Source organism: Nicotiana sylvestris, chromosome 5 (genome assembly GCF_000393655.2).
Source record: "Nicotiana sylvestris chromosome 5, ASM39365v2, whole genome shotgun sequence".
Lineage (NCBI taxonomy): Eukaryota > Viridiplantae > Streptophyta > Magnoliopsida > Solanales > Solanaceae > Nicotiana > Nicotiana sylvestris.
The window spans coordinates 121,303,711-121,318,668 of NC_091061.1; the positions used below are offsets into that span (position 1 = coordinate 121,303,711).

A 14,958-nucleotide genomic window follows, 5' to 3' on the forward strand; every position below is an offset into this window, starting at 1 on the left:
CAGAAACCATAAAAATAAAACAACATCGTAAGAACCAGAAAATAGATGGAAATAGATGAAAAGCAACAATAATAATCAATAAATAAGGCCTGGAAGTATGAAAAATGGAAGAATTGTGTAAACATAATATTAACCACTAGCAATCTAAGACAAAACCCTATCAAACTAGCCTCTCATCCGGTACGACGTAGAGAAATGCTCAACTAACTCCTAACCTACAACCCTAATGCTCGATCTCCACACCTTTCTATCAAGAGTCACGTCCTCGAAAATTTGAAGTCGCGCCCTTATCTGATCACCTTTCCCCAATACTTAGGTCACCCTCTACCTCTTCTCGTACCCGTCAAAGCCAACCGCTCACACCTCTTTACGGGGGCATCTGGGCTTCTCCTTCGCACGTGTCCGAACCATCTGAGCCTCGCTTCCCGCATCTTGTCGTCCATAGGAGCCATACCTACCTTCTCCCGGATATCTTCATTTTTAATCTTTTCCATCCTAGTGTGCCCACTCATCTACCTCAACATCCTCATTTATGCTACTTTTATCTTTTGAATATGAGAGTTCTTAACTGGCCAACAGTTTGCCTCATACATTATGGACGGTCTAACCACCACTCTATAAAATTTACCTTTGAGTATTAGTGGCATTCTCTTGTCACAAAGGACTCTAGATGCTAACATCTATTTCATCCATCCCCTCAATACGGTGTGTGACATCATCGTCGATATCCTCATCCCCCTGGATAACCGACCCAAGGTACCTGCAAGGCTGCAACTGCCTCTCTTGGGAATGACCTGTGATTCAAGCCTCACATCGATGCCCTCTTCCCTCGCCTCGTTGCTGAACTTGCACTCCAAGTATTGTGTCTTAGTCTTGCTCAAGTTGAAATCCTTAGACTCAAGGACATGTCTTAAAACCTCCAGCCTCTCGTGAACGCAGTCTCGTGTCTCATCATTCAGAACTATGTAATCAGCGAATACCATATCCCATGGCAATATGGTGTGTTAGTGCGTCCATCACCAAGGCGAATAAGAACGGGCTGAGCGCAGATCCTTGTTGTAACCCCATAACCACCGAAAAATACTCTGAATCGCCTTCCACTGTCCTAGCCTGAGTCTTGGCTCCATCGTACATGTTCTTAATCACCCTAATGTAATCTTCGGCATACCTTTTACCTCCAGGCATCTCCAAAGAGCTTCTCTACGAAACCTTGTCATACGCTTCTCCGGGTCAATAAACACCATATTCTGATCCTTCTTCCTATCCCTGTACCGCTCCACCAACCTCCTAATAAGGTAGATAGCTTTCGTAGTTGAATGATCCTACATGAATCTGAACTGATTGTCAGGTATAGACACCGTCCTCCTCACCTCACTTCCACCACCCTCTCCAAACTTTCATGGTATGACTTAGTAACTTGATACCCCTATAGTCATTACAACTTTGGATATCACATTTGTTCTTGTATAACAGAACCATCGTACTCCACCTCCACTTATCCGACTTCCTTTTCGTCCTAAAAATAATATTAAACATCCAAGTCAACCACTCCAAGCCTGCTCTGCCCATACACCTTCAAAATTCTACCGGAATTTCGTCTGACCCGATTGCTCTGTCCCTACTCATCTTACACGTAGCCCACAACATCCGGGCAAAAAAGAATGTGAAATATGAGAACATACATGGTTTAAAAATTAAGCAAGAATTTCTTCTCTCAAGAAAATAATTATAATTATTAGGAGTAAAAATAAAGCTATTTTCCTACAAATAATCGGTAGGTTATATTCCTTTAGCAGTCCTCTTAATTTTGGCAAACTCGTACTTAGAAAAATTTCCATCAACGAATAATAATATCTTAGAACTAGTTTATAGTGGTTTCTGAACGGTAATATGGTTGCCGTAATAGTTAAGGAACAGTCCAACTACTAAACAACTCACCTATATATATGACTTTCAGAGTCTAAATTTGGTTTTCTTTTTAGCTAAGCATGTCAGGAGATAAAGATCACGAGATTTACATTAGTAAGTAAAACTATACTAATGGAATAAAAATATTAAAATTTAAATTCTTTATAATTGCAAAAAACAAAGCAGAAACTGCAAAAAATAGAAGGCGTAGTAGCAGAATGAAGCAGAAATTTCAGTTTAGCACAAAAAAGAGAATGTTATGTGCAGACAAACGTGAGCTACACCATTGCATCACACTCATGATATGTACATGATAAAGCCTTCCTCTTTCTCTTTTTCAGAACCCCACCACCCCCCACCCCACCCCCACCTTCCTCAAGAAACACCTATGCATACGTATAACATATGTATTTGCTCTATCTTATAGTTTTACCCCTAAGAAAAATTTCCAAGAAAATTCTCAAGAAACTACACACATAATATTAGAGTGTATGTACTCTTTACCCTTTGGAAAATTTCCTAGAAAATTCTAACACAAATACTAAAACTAATAAAGAGTCCTCACCCAAAAATTTCCTTCCGTTTACTAAATTTGAACATTTGTTCTGTCCTCTCTCTCTCTCTCTCCTCTGACTCTTTCTCAATCTTCCTGTTTTCTTCCCTTGGGTTTTTCACAACCGACTCTTCTTCTGTGTATTGTACACTTTGTATTGTATCCATTAATATAAAGGAAAATAATTCCTTTCTTTTCCCCTTCACCTCAAGATCCATACATATACACATACATACACACATACATACATCACATCTATACATATTACATATACATAATACAATATCTTTTTTGTTGTTGGTATATATAGAAGGATAAAGATTGGATTTTGGGAAGTGGGTGTGTTGTATTTTAATGTTTTGACAATTCTTGAAAATGGATCTGAGGAGAAAAGGGTGTTTGATATTGCTTTTGGTTTTGGTTTTGGTGGTGAATATAGTAAAGGGAGATAATAATGTAGTGTTTAATGTGAAGCATAAATATGGTGGGCGTGGAGGTTCAGTCTTGAATGAACTCAAAGCACATGATAGTCGCCGCCATGGCAGAATGCTTGCCGCCGTTGACTTCCAATTGGGTGGCAATGGTCAACCCACTGATGCTGCGTTAGTTCCCTCTCTTTCTTCTTGTTTAATTCTACTTGTTTGTAATGATGTTTTTTCTTACATTACGGGAAAAAAATTGTTACCTGTGCATTGTAACTGGGATATTGTTATTTTTTGTTTCATAATTATTGCTACAAAGATTGATTAAAGTGCATGTATAAGTGAATGAAATGGGTTGATTTGTGTGTTTAGATCAAATTTATCTGCTTTATATGCTGAGTCTAAATTTTTTTTTTGAATGAGAAATAGCAGGGGTTAATTTTCCTTTTAGGAATGAGATTTTGTCTTAGTGGTCAATTTTGTGTCTGCTTATTTCCTTGAAGAGGGAAAATGAATGGAGTTGTTAGCTTTTTACTTGTTAATGTTTCTGCTCTGGGGATATACTTCGGCGAGATGGAGGAATGTTATGGTCCTATGGAGCAACATATTGGATTATTCTTTCTGATTCTAAATTGTATTTCGAGATATATGAATTAGTTCCTTTGGATATCTTCTGTTATATAGCTATTGAGATATAGCTAGTTATCGCTCAAGCATTTGTTTCCCTAAGAAGAAATATCTAATGTTTAGCTACAGGAAAGGTTTGATTCCTCCAGTTGATACTAGCATGTTTGTCGCATCTGTTATTTTTCTTTAAAGATGGGAATCAAGTGTTTGTATTTTAAGAAAGCACGAAGCTTTGTGACTTGATCTTTATTGCTGTTATGGCTTCTTTGTTTTGCTCAGCGAGTTCTATTACAACAAATTAGTTGGTCTTATTATATAAAATTGCGCCCCTCATCCAACCAATAGAAAACAAATAGTGCTGCTCATATGCAGGAAATGAGTTAAGGCAATTGTGGTGGAGGGTGGGAAGCATTGGATAATTCATGCATGTACATTCTTTCTGGTGCAATTGTGGTCATGTTTTCTTTGTAAATAAATTGTGCAGGCTCTATTACACTAAACTTACAATCGGGACTCCTCCAAAGGACTATCATGTCCAAGTAGATACTGGAAGTGATATCTTATGGGTGAATTGTGCTGGCTGTAGGAGATGTCCTTCAAAAAGCAGTCTTGGGGTATGATCATTCTTCTAATTTACATGTTCTCGTGCCTTCCCTGCTCAAAGAGAGTAGATATTCAATTTGTTAACTTTCTCTTCTTGATCCACCCAAGTAGTTTCTCATCTATGTTGTTATACCACAGATAGACTTGACGCTATATGACTTGAAAGCCTCAGCATCTGGGAAAACCGTTAGTTGCGACCAAGACTTTTGCACTGATATGTTTAATGCTCCCTACTCAGATTGCAGAGTGGGAGCACCCTGTGAATATCAGGTTACTTACGGGGACGGCAGCTCAACTTCTGGATACTTTGTAAAGGATTACATTCATTTTGATCAAGTGTCTGGAAATCTTAAAACCACATCAATGAATGGGTCAATAGCATTTGGGTAGTTTTCTCTTTATAATTTACATCTATTTATGCTAATTGTTGCCAAGTGAATTCATGATTGACCTGGATGACTACTATAGGGGAATCTGTTGTCCAATAGCTTTTCTTTGGTAGCCACTGTTTTACTTCATCGAGTTCTACTACCCTATCTCGTTTTCTTTGTTGTCCAAACAATATTCGAAATCTGCTTGTGTTTACATAGATTCTGTTGCAGTTATTTGGGAAGATAAACAAAATTTGTTTCTTACACCAGAAAAAAAGATAGATTTGTTGTAGTTGAAGCATCTGGCACCGTTGCTTCAAGTACAAATGAAACATGGGCCGTATTGCATATCTGTAATGTAGATATTTAAATTGATAGATGAATTGCAATGGTTAATTTAAAACCTTTCTCTTGAGCTGGAGAACAGGGGAAGGAGATTTTTAAAATAGGGATTATTTAGTGTCTCAGTCTCAGCTATATCATCTTAATTAAGTTCCCTGATGAGGAAACGTGTTAAAAGTAGTTACATGCGCAATTGAGTATATAAGTCATGAAATACTATATGTAGGCGCTGTTTCATGATTACTTTTATCAATGTACAGAGTAAAAAGGAAAGGTCTAGAACCAAAAAAAAAAAGGAAAACTATAACGTGTATGTATGTTGTTTCCGGATCCTATATTAGTTAAGTAAATGGACTGTTGTATGAGTTCATGGAACAATTTCAGTAGCACAGTCTCTTAGGCTATATTACCTGTTTTACACATCACTGGTAAATTCAACATATTTGAAAGTTCTGATGGCATGTAATATGTGTTTCTGCAATTCTGTATAGCGAGCATGATAAAGTTGTACTTCCAGATTAGATTGTTATACTGTTATTATTGCTTCTTTGATATCTCCTCCCTTCATTCTTTTAACGGGGAAGCAGTACTGACAGCAGAAAATGGGCTGCATTTTTCATTAATATATCCAATGAAGTAACTTCTTTCCTAGCCGATATGTTCTAATGGTTTTAATCTTTAATTCCTCCTCCTATAATTGTTAATTCTGTTTTGTCACCATAACTTGTGTGTGGTTTCTTATATGTAAATAAAGAAGCGTGTGAACATTGTATACTCCTTTCAGCAAGTAATTTATTTCTTGATGACAAGTATGTAGCTTACATGTTTTTTATCGAAGATAGGTGCTCATCTAGTCAATCAGGAGAGCTAGGTTCATCTACTCAAGCAGTTGATGGAATAATTGGTTTTGGGCAAGCAAACTCATCCCTTATTTCGCAGCTAGCTGTATCTGGAAAGGTGAAAAAAGTATTTGCACATTGCCTGGACGGCAGTAATGGTGGTGGCATATTTGCCATTGGACAAGTAGTTCAGCCGAAAGTAAAGTCAACACCACTAGTCCCAAATGAGTAAGTATATGTATTTTCTTCTCTTCTTCTTGCCTGCCCCACCCCAAATTAATACAAGAGGAAAAAGGAGAGATTGAAAAATAGACCGTTCACACAAACATCTGACGTGATCCCGAACTAAGATTTGGCATCGTCTTACTTGAAGTTGTATATAATTTTCTCCTATTCTGTTAGTCTGTAAATTTTATTCCATTCTTCCAGCTTTGCATAACATTCAATGTAAAAATAGCACGGTATAGCCAGTTTTCGGACTGGCCATTCAAAAATAGTCAGCGTTTACGAAGTCAATGAAAAATAGCCACTATTTTGCTGCAACAGAGACCGGTCCAACATAATATACTGGAGTTCGGAGTACCTGTGTATGAACTCCAGCATATTATGCTGGACCGTTATACTTTGTTGACTCCAGTATAATATACTGGAGACTGGAGCAGCGATGCTCCAAACTCCAGTATATTATACTGGACAATTATACTTGCTGGACTCCAGTATATTATGCTGGAGTTCTAGTGTACTTATGCTGGAGTTCCAGCATACTTATCCTGGAACTCCAGTATAATATACTAGCGTATTTTTCGGGTTTTGAACAGTGTTTTCGCTCAGATTTATCTTTACATGAAAAGTGGTTAAATTTCAATTACTTTTGAAACTGGGTTATTTTTGAACGACCAGTTGTAAATCTGGCTATTTTTGAATTTCTCCCATATTCAATTGATAGGCCCAATTCATTCATATCCTCTTGAGCTTAATCCATATGTATGCATGCGTGGATTGGTGATAGAAGATCCATACCGACTTTTATGAAATATCTTAGAAGTCAAATAATTTTTTTAGGAAATATGTACTATTGGGATAAGGAATTATTTATTTCGTCTTGTAAGAGGGAAGAAACAAGGAGGAAACTGATGTGGATGTTCCTCCTCAACCAGAAGTGAGCGTACCTCGGACCAAGGGGAAAGAGTAGACTCACAACCTATACCTTTCTCTTAAGAGTAGCTGCTTTGGCTTCAATTGCAAGCTAGTGAAAACGTTAAAAGCTTGCAGCTACTGCAAATAGCCAACAAGGGGTCAAGTTAGAATAGCACACGTGGTACATACAAAATGTAGTAGAAAAAAAACTAGTTTAGAGCCGTAAAGGCACTTAGTTGAGACCTAAGTTGCGCGGACTCTTCGATTTTGGTGCCGTCCCCGTCCCGATACGAGACGGGGACGGGAGCGGGATACGTCCCGGATTCGGTCAACTGACTTCGGACACTTTGTCCGGAGTCCATCGACAAATTTGGGAGAAAAATTGAGATTTTGATTTCTCAAAATCAAAAATAAAACAGATTTAGGAGAATGAAAAAATAATGTCCATCTTGGAGAATAAAAGAATGAATTCTACAATATTCATGTAAGTTTTTCATAGAATATCTCTCGAAATTTACAATATTTTTATAGCTTTATTTTTTATTAGTCGAATCCCTGCACCCGTATCCATATCCAGATCCACTCCCCCGAATCTTAAATTTAGATTTTGCCGAATCCAACACTCAGATCTGTCCCGGTATCAGATACCCGCACTCGAGTCCGAGCAACTTAGGTTGAGACAACCAAAGGAAGTGGTGATTTCCTTTGGTAAGGAAGTAGTTCTAATGGTCCATCGCTTTCCGGTGATATATTAATATTGGACTTGCAATAATTGGAAAGAGAACTTGAAGAAATTTAAAGCTATCTTATACCTCAAGTTTAGAACAGGAACATGAGTCCTTCCTCTAGTAATATTACTTTTTAATGAAGAAAGAAGAAATTTGAAGCTCTCTTGTCTACTTATAGCATATTTTTACTTCAGTACTTGCATTCATTTTTATTATCAGGATTGTTATTCGTTATTCTTGTCATTCACTTCTCTTGCTTTTTCTTTTTATTTCATTATACCATCATCTTTTTGACTTTTAAACATCCGTATCGTCTTAACATCACATTGGCTCCTTCCTCCTTTATTTCTTGACTTTTACTATATATGTTTTCCGATTCAGGCCACATTACAATGTTGTCATGAAGGGAATTGAGGTTAATGGTAAAGCTCTTGACATTCCTACGACTATCTTTGACGCGGGATCCAACAGAGGAACAATAATTGACAGCGGTACAACCTTAGCATATCTTCCTAACAAGGTCTATAATGCTCTTATGGACAAGGTAAATTTAGACATCTCAAAAGTGCATGTATGTATTAGATACATGTCCTTTCCTCCGGCCTGATTCTTCACTTTGCCTGTTACTATAGTTGATGGTTAAGCAACCAGATCTGCCAACTCATCTTGTTGAGGGGAGCTTCCACTGCTTTTACTACAGGGGAAAGTAAGGTTCTTTTTACCCTCTCGTCATGAATACCTTAATTTTTTCTGTTAAGATTTGGTTTGTGAGATCGTCTCATTCCTCTATGCGAATGTACACTATAACATAGTAGGGCAGATAAGATAGGTACTTTGGGTGTCCTCCATTCCTGCATCAGCTATGACCTTTGGAAAATCTGCATGACTGGCATGCAGTTGTGGTATGTTAATACATATTGTGTTTCATTAGATGTGAGGTAACAGTTAAGGTAGGCATTGATTGGGTGAGATGAGGCATGTTGCCATGATAAGGTCATCCAGTTGATTAGGTGCGGATAAACTGACAATGATTGCAAAGCAAGTTATTGTTTGCGATAGATTGAACTGTTCATTTGCAGTAGTCAGGAGTTTGTGATGCTTTATTATAAGGCTAACTGCAAGATGAACTCGTCAAATTTGCTGCTTGAAATTTTACATATATTTTTTTTCCTGTGTGTGTGTGGGGGGGGGGGGTATGTTAGCTTAGGGAAACTGAATTTTTCCTATAATCCCGAATGGAGAACACTAGTTGAGAGTGTTTGGAGGTGCTTATTACTTCTTGAAGGAACTGGTAGCTAACCGCTCTATATTGCAGATGCATATAACAGTGTGCTTTACAATTTACAGATATGATGACTATTTTACATGTCTCATTGTTCTCCAGTTTCTGTTGCTTTGAATCTTAGTGCTGCGTAAAGTGAGTAGACTGACACAAAAGTCATTCTGCAGGTTCTTAGGATAGATGCCGTGCATCTCATTTAGCCTTATTTTAAAATTTTGGTTTCTTGTGATTAGCCACTTCTCTATTAGCTTTCGTATTCCAAGCTCCATTTTTATGATGGACTTATTCGGATGAGTTGCATTTCGTTTTCCTTCTGTTAGTTTATCAGTCAGGACCAAATCCTTCTCCTAAAAATTTCTGATTTTCTTTCCTCGGCAAGTGAAGTTTCTGCCCTTGTTGAGTGAGTACGGCCCGATCGAGCTTATGTGCTTGCCAAATCTTTCACCATCTGCTTCTCCTCGAGAATGTGAGATTGCTCACAGGATGTATTAATATCTGTAATTCAGTGGTGTTTAGATCATTAACAGTAATAATGCTCCGTAACCCAGCCTTCATTTCAGAATGATGTTTATCTAGACTTCCAGATATTAATCACTGTAATTCAGATAGTTGGTGCTAATAACTTTTAATTTTCATCTCTTTTAACTTCTCTCTTCTTCTGGTGGTGCAGGGTTGATGATGGTTTCCCAGTTGTAACCTTTCAGTTTGCTAGTTCTCTGTCTTTGACAGTTTATCCGCATGATTATCTTTTCCAAGTTAATGTAAGTAATCTAACTTTGCTGAATTTCTCCAACTCTTTCCTTATTTAATCAGATTAGATTTTCCAGCTGACCCAAAAAACCTTTCTTTGTCCTATTAGTATTTGAATATAAGGATCCTTTGATCGTTATGGCTGTTACCTGAATTCTCAAGCCCAGTGTTACTAAAAGACATACTGCTTAAAACGATGATAGGAAGTGAAGCGATAGGGTTATCGCTTCATGGATGAAGTATGCCCTCCAAACAGTGACGCGCAAAGTGACTCAAAAGAGAACCGGTCGTTTCTTTTCGCTTTTAAAAACACTGCTCAAGCGATTATCTAGCTGGAATTCACTAATCAGTGAAGGCCTGACTGGACATGTATGATGGAGCTAAGTCTAGGGTTAGGACTGTGGGAGGCGACTCAGAGCATTTCCCAGTTGTTATGGGGTTACACCAAGGATCTGCACTTAGCCCGTTCTTATTTGCCTTGGTGATGGATGCACTAACACATCACATTCAGGGGGATGCGCCATGGTGTATGTTATTCGCTGATGACATAGTTCTAATTGATGAGACGCGAGACGATGTTAACGAGGGGTTGGAGGTGTGGAGACAGGCCCTCGAGTCTAACGGTTTCAAGTTGAGCAGGACTAAAACAGAGTACATGGAGTGCAAGTTCAGCGCTGAGTCGAGGGAAGTAGGCAGGGACGTGAGGCTTGGATCACAAGTTATCCCCAAGAGAGGTAGTTTCAAGTATCTTGGGTCGGTTATTCAGGGGGACGGAGAGATCGACGAGGATGTTACTCACCGTATAGGGGTGGAGTGGATGAAATGGAGGCTAGCATCTAGAGTCTTGTGTGACAAAAAAGTGCCACCGATACTCAAAGGTAAGTTTTATAGAGTTGTGGTTAGACCGATCATGTTGTATGGGCAGAGTATTGGCCGGTTAAGAACTTTCATCCAGAAGATGAAGGTAGCAGAGATGAGTATGTTGAGGTGGATGTGCGGGTAGTCTAGGATGGATAAGATTAGAAATGAAGATATTCGGGAGAAGGTGGGCGTGGCCCCTGTGGATGACAAGATGCGGGAAACGAGACTCAGATGGTTCTGGCACGTGCAGAGGAGAAGCCGTGATGCTCCGGTGAGGAGGTGTGAGCGGTTGGCTTTGGTAGGTGCGAGAAGAGGTAGAGGGCGGCCTAAGAAGTATTGGGGAGAGGTGATCAAGCAGGACATGGCACGACTGCAGATTTCCGAAGATATGGCCCTTGATAGGAAGGTCTGGAGGTCGAGCATTAGGGTTGTAGGTTAGGGGGTAGTCGAGCTTTTTCTACTTCATACCAAGGGTGAGGCGGGTTTGGTAGGTTTGATTTTAGACGGCTTGTGGTTAATGTTGAGTCCACACTATCTTTTCTGTTTTTTGTAACCCCGAGCCTTAATTGCTGGTTATTGTTATTGCATGTCATCTGTTTTATGGTTTTCATGATGCTATTACTATTTTTATAGTTTCTGTTGACGTACTGATGAATTGTCTCTTCTTGTTTTATTTCCGTCTTCCTGAGCCGAAGGTCTATCGGAAACAACCTCTCTGCCCCATTGGGTAGGGGTAAGGTCTGCGTACACACTACTCTCCCCAGACCCTCTTTGTGGGATTTTACTGGGTCGTCGTTGTTGTTGTAGTTGTTGAAGTCCTAGGACTATTGATTTGTCATCACAAATTTCCTGTCAGCATTGCAATAAGCGACTGGTCTTCTATGTTTTCATATGTTAGATTCAAGCCTAGGATTCGTGGGAAGTTGTTTCACTCTCTTTTCTATTTGTCTCATTTGCATAGGTGATTATTTTTACAATGTTATCAGTGTTGTAAATATCCGTATGAGTTTTTCTGACTTCCATGAAACCATTAGATTCATTCATATGTTATAAATTATGTGTAATCTAATGCAAACGATAGGGTACTAAGATGGGTCCTGGGGATACACTTGATCTTGTATACATGGTGAAGGCCTTTTATTGTAGGGTGCGTGGAAGGGAAAGCTACTAGATATACTTCCTTTGTAGTTTTGATAACATGACTTACAAACCCCTTTCGTTTTGAATATCTTCACTTGTGTTTAACTTGGCAGGACAATGAATGGTGTATCGGTTGGCAGGACAGTGGAATGCAGACAAAGGATGGAAAGGAAATAACTCTGTTAGGAGGTATCATTTAACCACTTATAGCGCATAAAAGTAAATCAGTTTGATGATGAACTACATTTTAGAAATTTAACTAATTTCACGAACCTAATCTTGCCCAACTAGAGTCAATAGTTCGTTCAATGTTATTGTTGCAAGTGTGATCATAAGACAGTTGAGCAACATGGGATAAATAAATTGTGTCCTAAACACGTTTAACTTCACGTCACAATTGATGAATACAATAGAATATTTGAAATTGTGGTCAACCTGTTATGGTAGAGTTTGAAAAGAAGTCACAGAGAAGTTGGTAGAAGAGCATGATCTGGTCCTCATGCAAGTAGTCATAGATCATACACAGCTGTCGGATAGAACGCATGTAAAGAAGCCGGCATATAAATAAAGAATATTTACTATATGTCATTAGTTGTTGATTCCAATTCTCTGTTGATGCGGTGTCCAATGTCTTCCGAGGATAGACAAGTTAGCTTCCAACTTATTTTCTGTGTTTCTGAAGGTTTTATCTAAACCTGTATTGTCCTCCACATACCCACATGAAAGGAAAAGATAAAACAAAAAACAAAGAAGTGTTTAAGATGTAAAGACTGACATAGAAGAGTTTTGCAGATTCTTTGTCAATCCGTTCTTAAGCTAGGGAGATTTATTTAATTGATGAAACTCTTTAAGGGTAATATTAGATAATCGTTGTAGACCTGGAAATTGGAATCAAATAATAAGTTGACATGCTGATGGCTCAATTAATTAATATTCTTGCCAGCAAAATTACTCCGTACGTACAGCTTTTCGAATACACTTCCCATTTTATGACATCTTAAGATATTTGTCGTAACTTTATAACAACTTCAATCAATGAATGGACTACATCTCAATACCGAACAAGTTCGGATGGTGACAGAAATTCTCTGTGCTCAACTCCTTTCGTGGAGTTTGCCAGAGGAAGATGCTCCGGTATAAAGATAAGAATTTAAGGCAAAGTTGGACCAATTTCATTAGGAGCATGACCTAACACATGCATTACTAAGAGGACTCAATTTGGCTTTTTGCCATAGCCATCAACCTATCTCAACCTATTTCATGTTTTACTAGATGTATGAAAAACTCAAATTAATCTTTACTAATCAGATTTTTCAACCATTACTTAAGTATTTGTTTCATCTTTTACCAATACTATGTACATGCCAAATTTGTATTATGAAACTCTTGTCCATTCATGCTAATTAATATCCAGGGAGTATTATTTATTCGAAATATCAATGATAAAAGTTAACCAGCATATGGGCTTTTATAATTAGGAGTATTACTGAAGGTCATATTTCTATATTAATTTCGTCTAAGCAAAGAAAATATTAGTTCAAAAGGAGGGATAGTAAGATTTTGAATAATTTAGTTGGCCACAATAAATTTCTTGGCGTTTTCGCTTAATTTCAAGTTTAATATTTGCTTTATCGGTTTAGCTGGTCGGAAGCTTACATCTTAAACTACACCTTGAGCACTTCAAAATTTGATTATGTTATAAGTAATATGCACATCACTTTAATTTCTCTATAATAATTAATACTCCAAAGTGATATTCTTCAAACCTTACTTTTTCTTAGTTATTGTAAATACTAATTTTATAGCTGAAATGGAGCTGTTTCCCTAGTATTTATTACTATGTATCAATAAAATACGAGTCACTGGAGAGTCGACTGGTCATTCTGCATCATCACTTGCATCTCATTTCCATTTCTTCAGTCTTTTCAAATACTTGATATAATAACAGCTCACAGAAAAAATTACATGATGAACGTGCACCTTCCCAGAATTGAGTTTAAGCTGATACAATCACTGATAGATTTGGAGAATCTAGTTTCTAAGACTTGTATAGAGCAAAATGGATGGAAAGCGTTCATATAATTGACTCACTAGTTCATGATTGAGATAAAGTTGATTGATTGATTTATCGATATTTTGATGCAGATCTTGTGCTATCCAACAAGCTTGTTCTGTATGATCTTGAAAATCAGAGTATTGGCTGGACTGAATATAACTGTGAGTATGGCTTTACCATTTAATTCAAGGATTTAATGCTTGATTAACTTATTTCTGCGTCATTGTGTAGAATCTATTTTCCATATTGAAATAGTACCAATTGTTTCCTTCTTCAGACTTGGATGATTCAGATTTGTTTTTCAGCACAACGTCAATAGTTTTATTTGAAGAGTTTCCTTTGAGGACTTTTTCTTAAAAGTATTTGTTGGTTTATTTCAGGCTCTTCGAGCATCAGAATCAGAGATGAAACTTCTGGAAAAGATTATACCATAGGTGCTCACAATATTTCATCAGCTTCGACTTGCAATTCAAGAATGGTTTTTGCGTTCTTCGTATTAATCATCTCCATCCTATGCAATCTTTGAGATATACCAGAAACAACTGTACAGGGAGTCATTGTTGTGCCATAACATCCGGTGATTTGATGATTCATTGGAATTACAAGTCCTCTTCTTATACCTTCAACATGATTCTTTGACATTACACAAATACGGACAACACTGGTTTGATGAAACCGACATTCTGCAGTTCCACTTCTGTTCTAACACATAGAGATCATCCTCATAGATGATGGTCTAAATAGTTTTTTTTTTCTTCTCATTCTGTTTCATTTTATTTTATTTTCACTGCCTTTTCTCTTGGGACATGTGATAGAAAATACAAACAGTGAATAGATGCAAGCAAATGCTTGGATAGGATAGTCCCTTTTTTCTTTCTTTTGAAGTTATTCATTAGTTTGTTTCAATTTAATGGTGAGGTAATTCCAGCTTTTGTGAGAATGTCATGTTGGTGTTTGCTCCCTTTTGAGTTTTTGGTGTATTTCCTAATTTATGAGTGTCAGATAAGAATTGTTGTACTTGTAGCTTTTCTGACAATGTGCATGTTAATGATATTTATATAATGATCAGTCACCACCTATTGGCAGTTACTTCTTTTGCTTTAGAGTGATTTAAACAACTTTTCATATCGTTAATGAAAAGCTTTTATAGTCATACAAATTTTATGGTCATGTTCAGATCATAAGTTTTAAAGTCTTATAGCCATACAAATGTTATAGTCATACAAATTTTATGGTCATGTTCAGATCATAAGTTTTAAAGTCTTATAGCCACACAAATGTTATGACATGTGTAAGACTATTGATTTCAAATGTTTTCATTTCTTTCGTAAACTTAGTG

At 37.5% G+C, this 14,958-nt stretch overlaps 1 protein-coding gene across 1 annotated transcript; it reads left to right on the forward strand.

Moving 5' to 3' along the window:
• Window positions 1-2,358: 2,358 nt before the first annotated feature.
• Window positions 2,359-14,708, forward strand: LOC104241985 (aspartic proteinase 36). The gene is made up of 10 exons (XM_009796958.2): window positions 2,359-3,063; window positions 3,995-4,124; window positions 4,252-4,499; window positions 5,669-5,893; window positions 7,912-8,074; window positions 8,163-8,236; window positions 9,483-9,573; window positions 11,677-11,752; window positions 13,709-13,780; window positions 14,000-14,708. Exons 1-10 carry the CDS (start codon window positions 2,837-2,839, stop codon window positions 14,143-14,145), a joined length of 1,452 nt encoding a protein of 483 aa, XP_009795260.1. The 5' UTR covers window positions 2,359-2,836; the 3' UTR covers window positions 14,146-14,708.
• The last annotated feature ends 250 nt before the right edge of the window (window positions 14,709-14,958 follow it).

Excerpts from the sequence above, each read along its gene's own strand:
- LOC104241985 (XM_009796958.2), top strand. The coding sequence starts at position 2,837 with ATGGATCTGAGGAGAAAAGGGTGTTTGATATTGCTTTTGGTTTTGGTT. Across the intron at positions 4,500-5,668 it reads AATGGGTCAATAGCATTTGG|GTGCTCATCTAGTCAATCAG; the intron begins GTAGTTTTCTCT and ends TATCGAAGATAG. Across the intron at positions 13,781-13,999 it reads TGGCTGGACTGAATATAACT|GCTCTTCGAGCATCAGAATC; the intron begins GTGAGTATGGCT and ends GGTTTATTTCAG.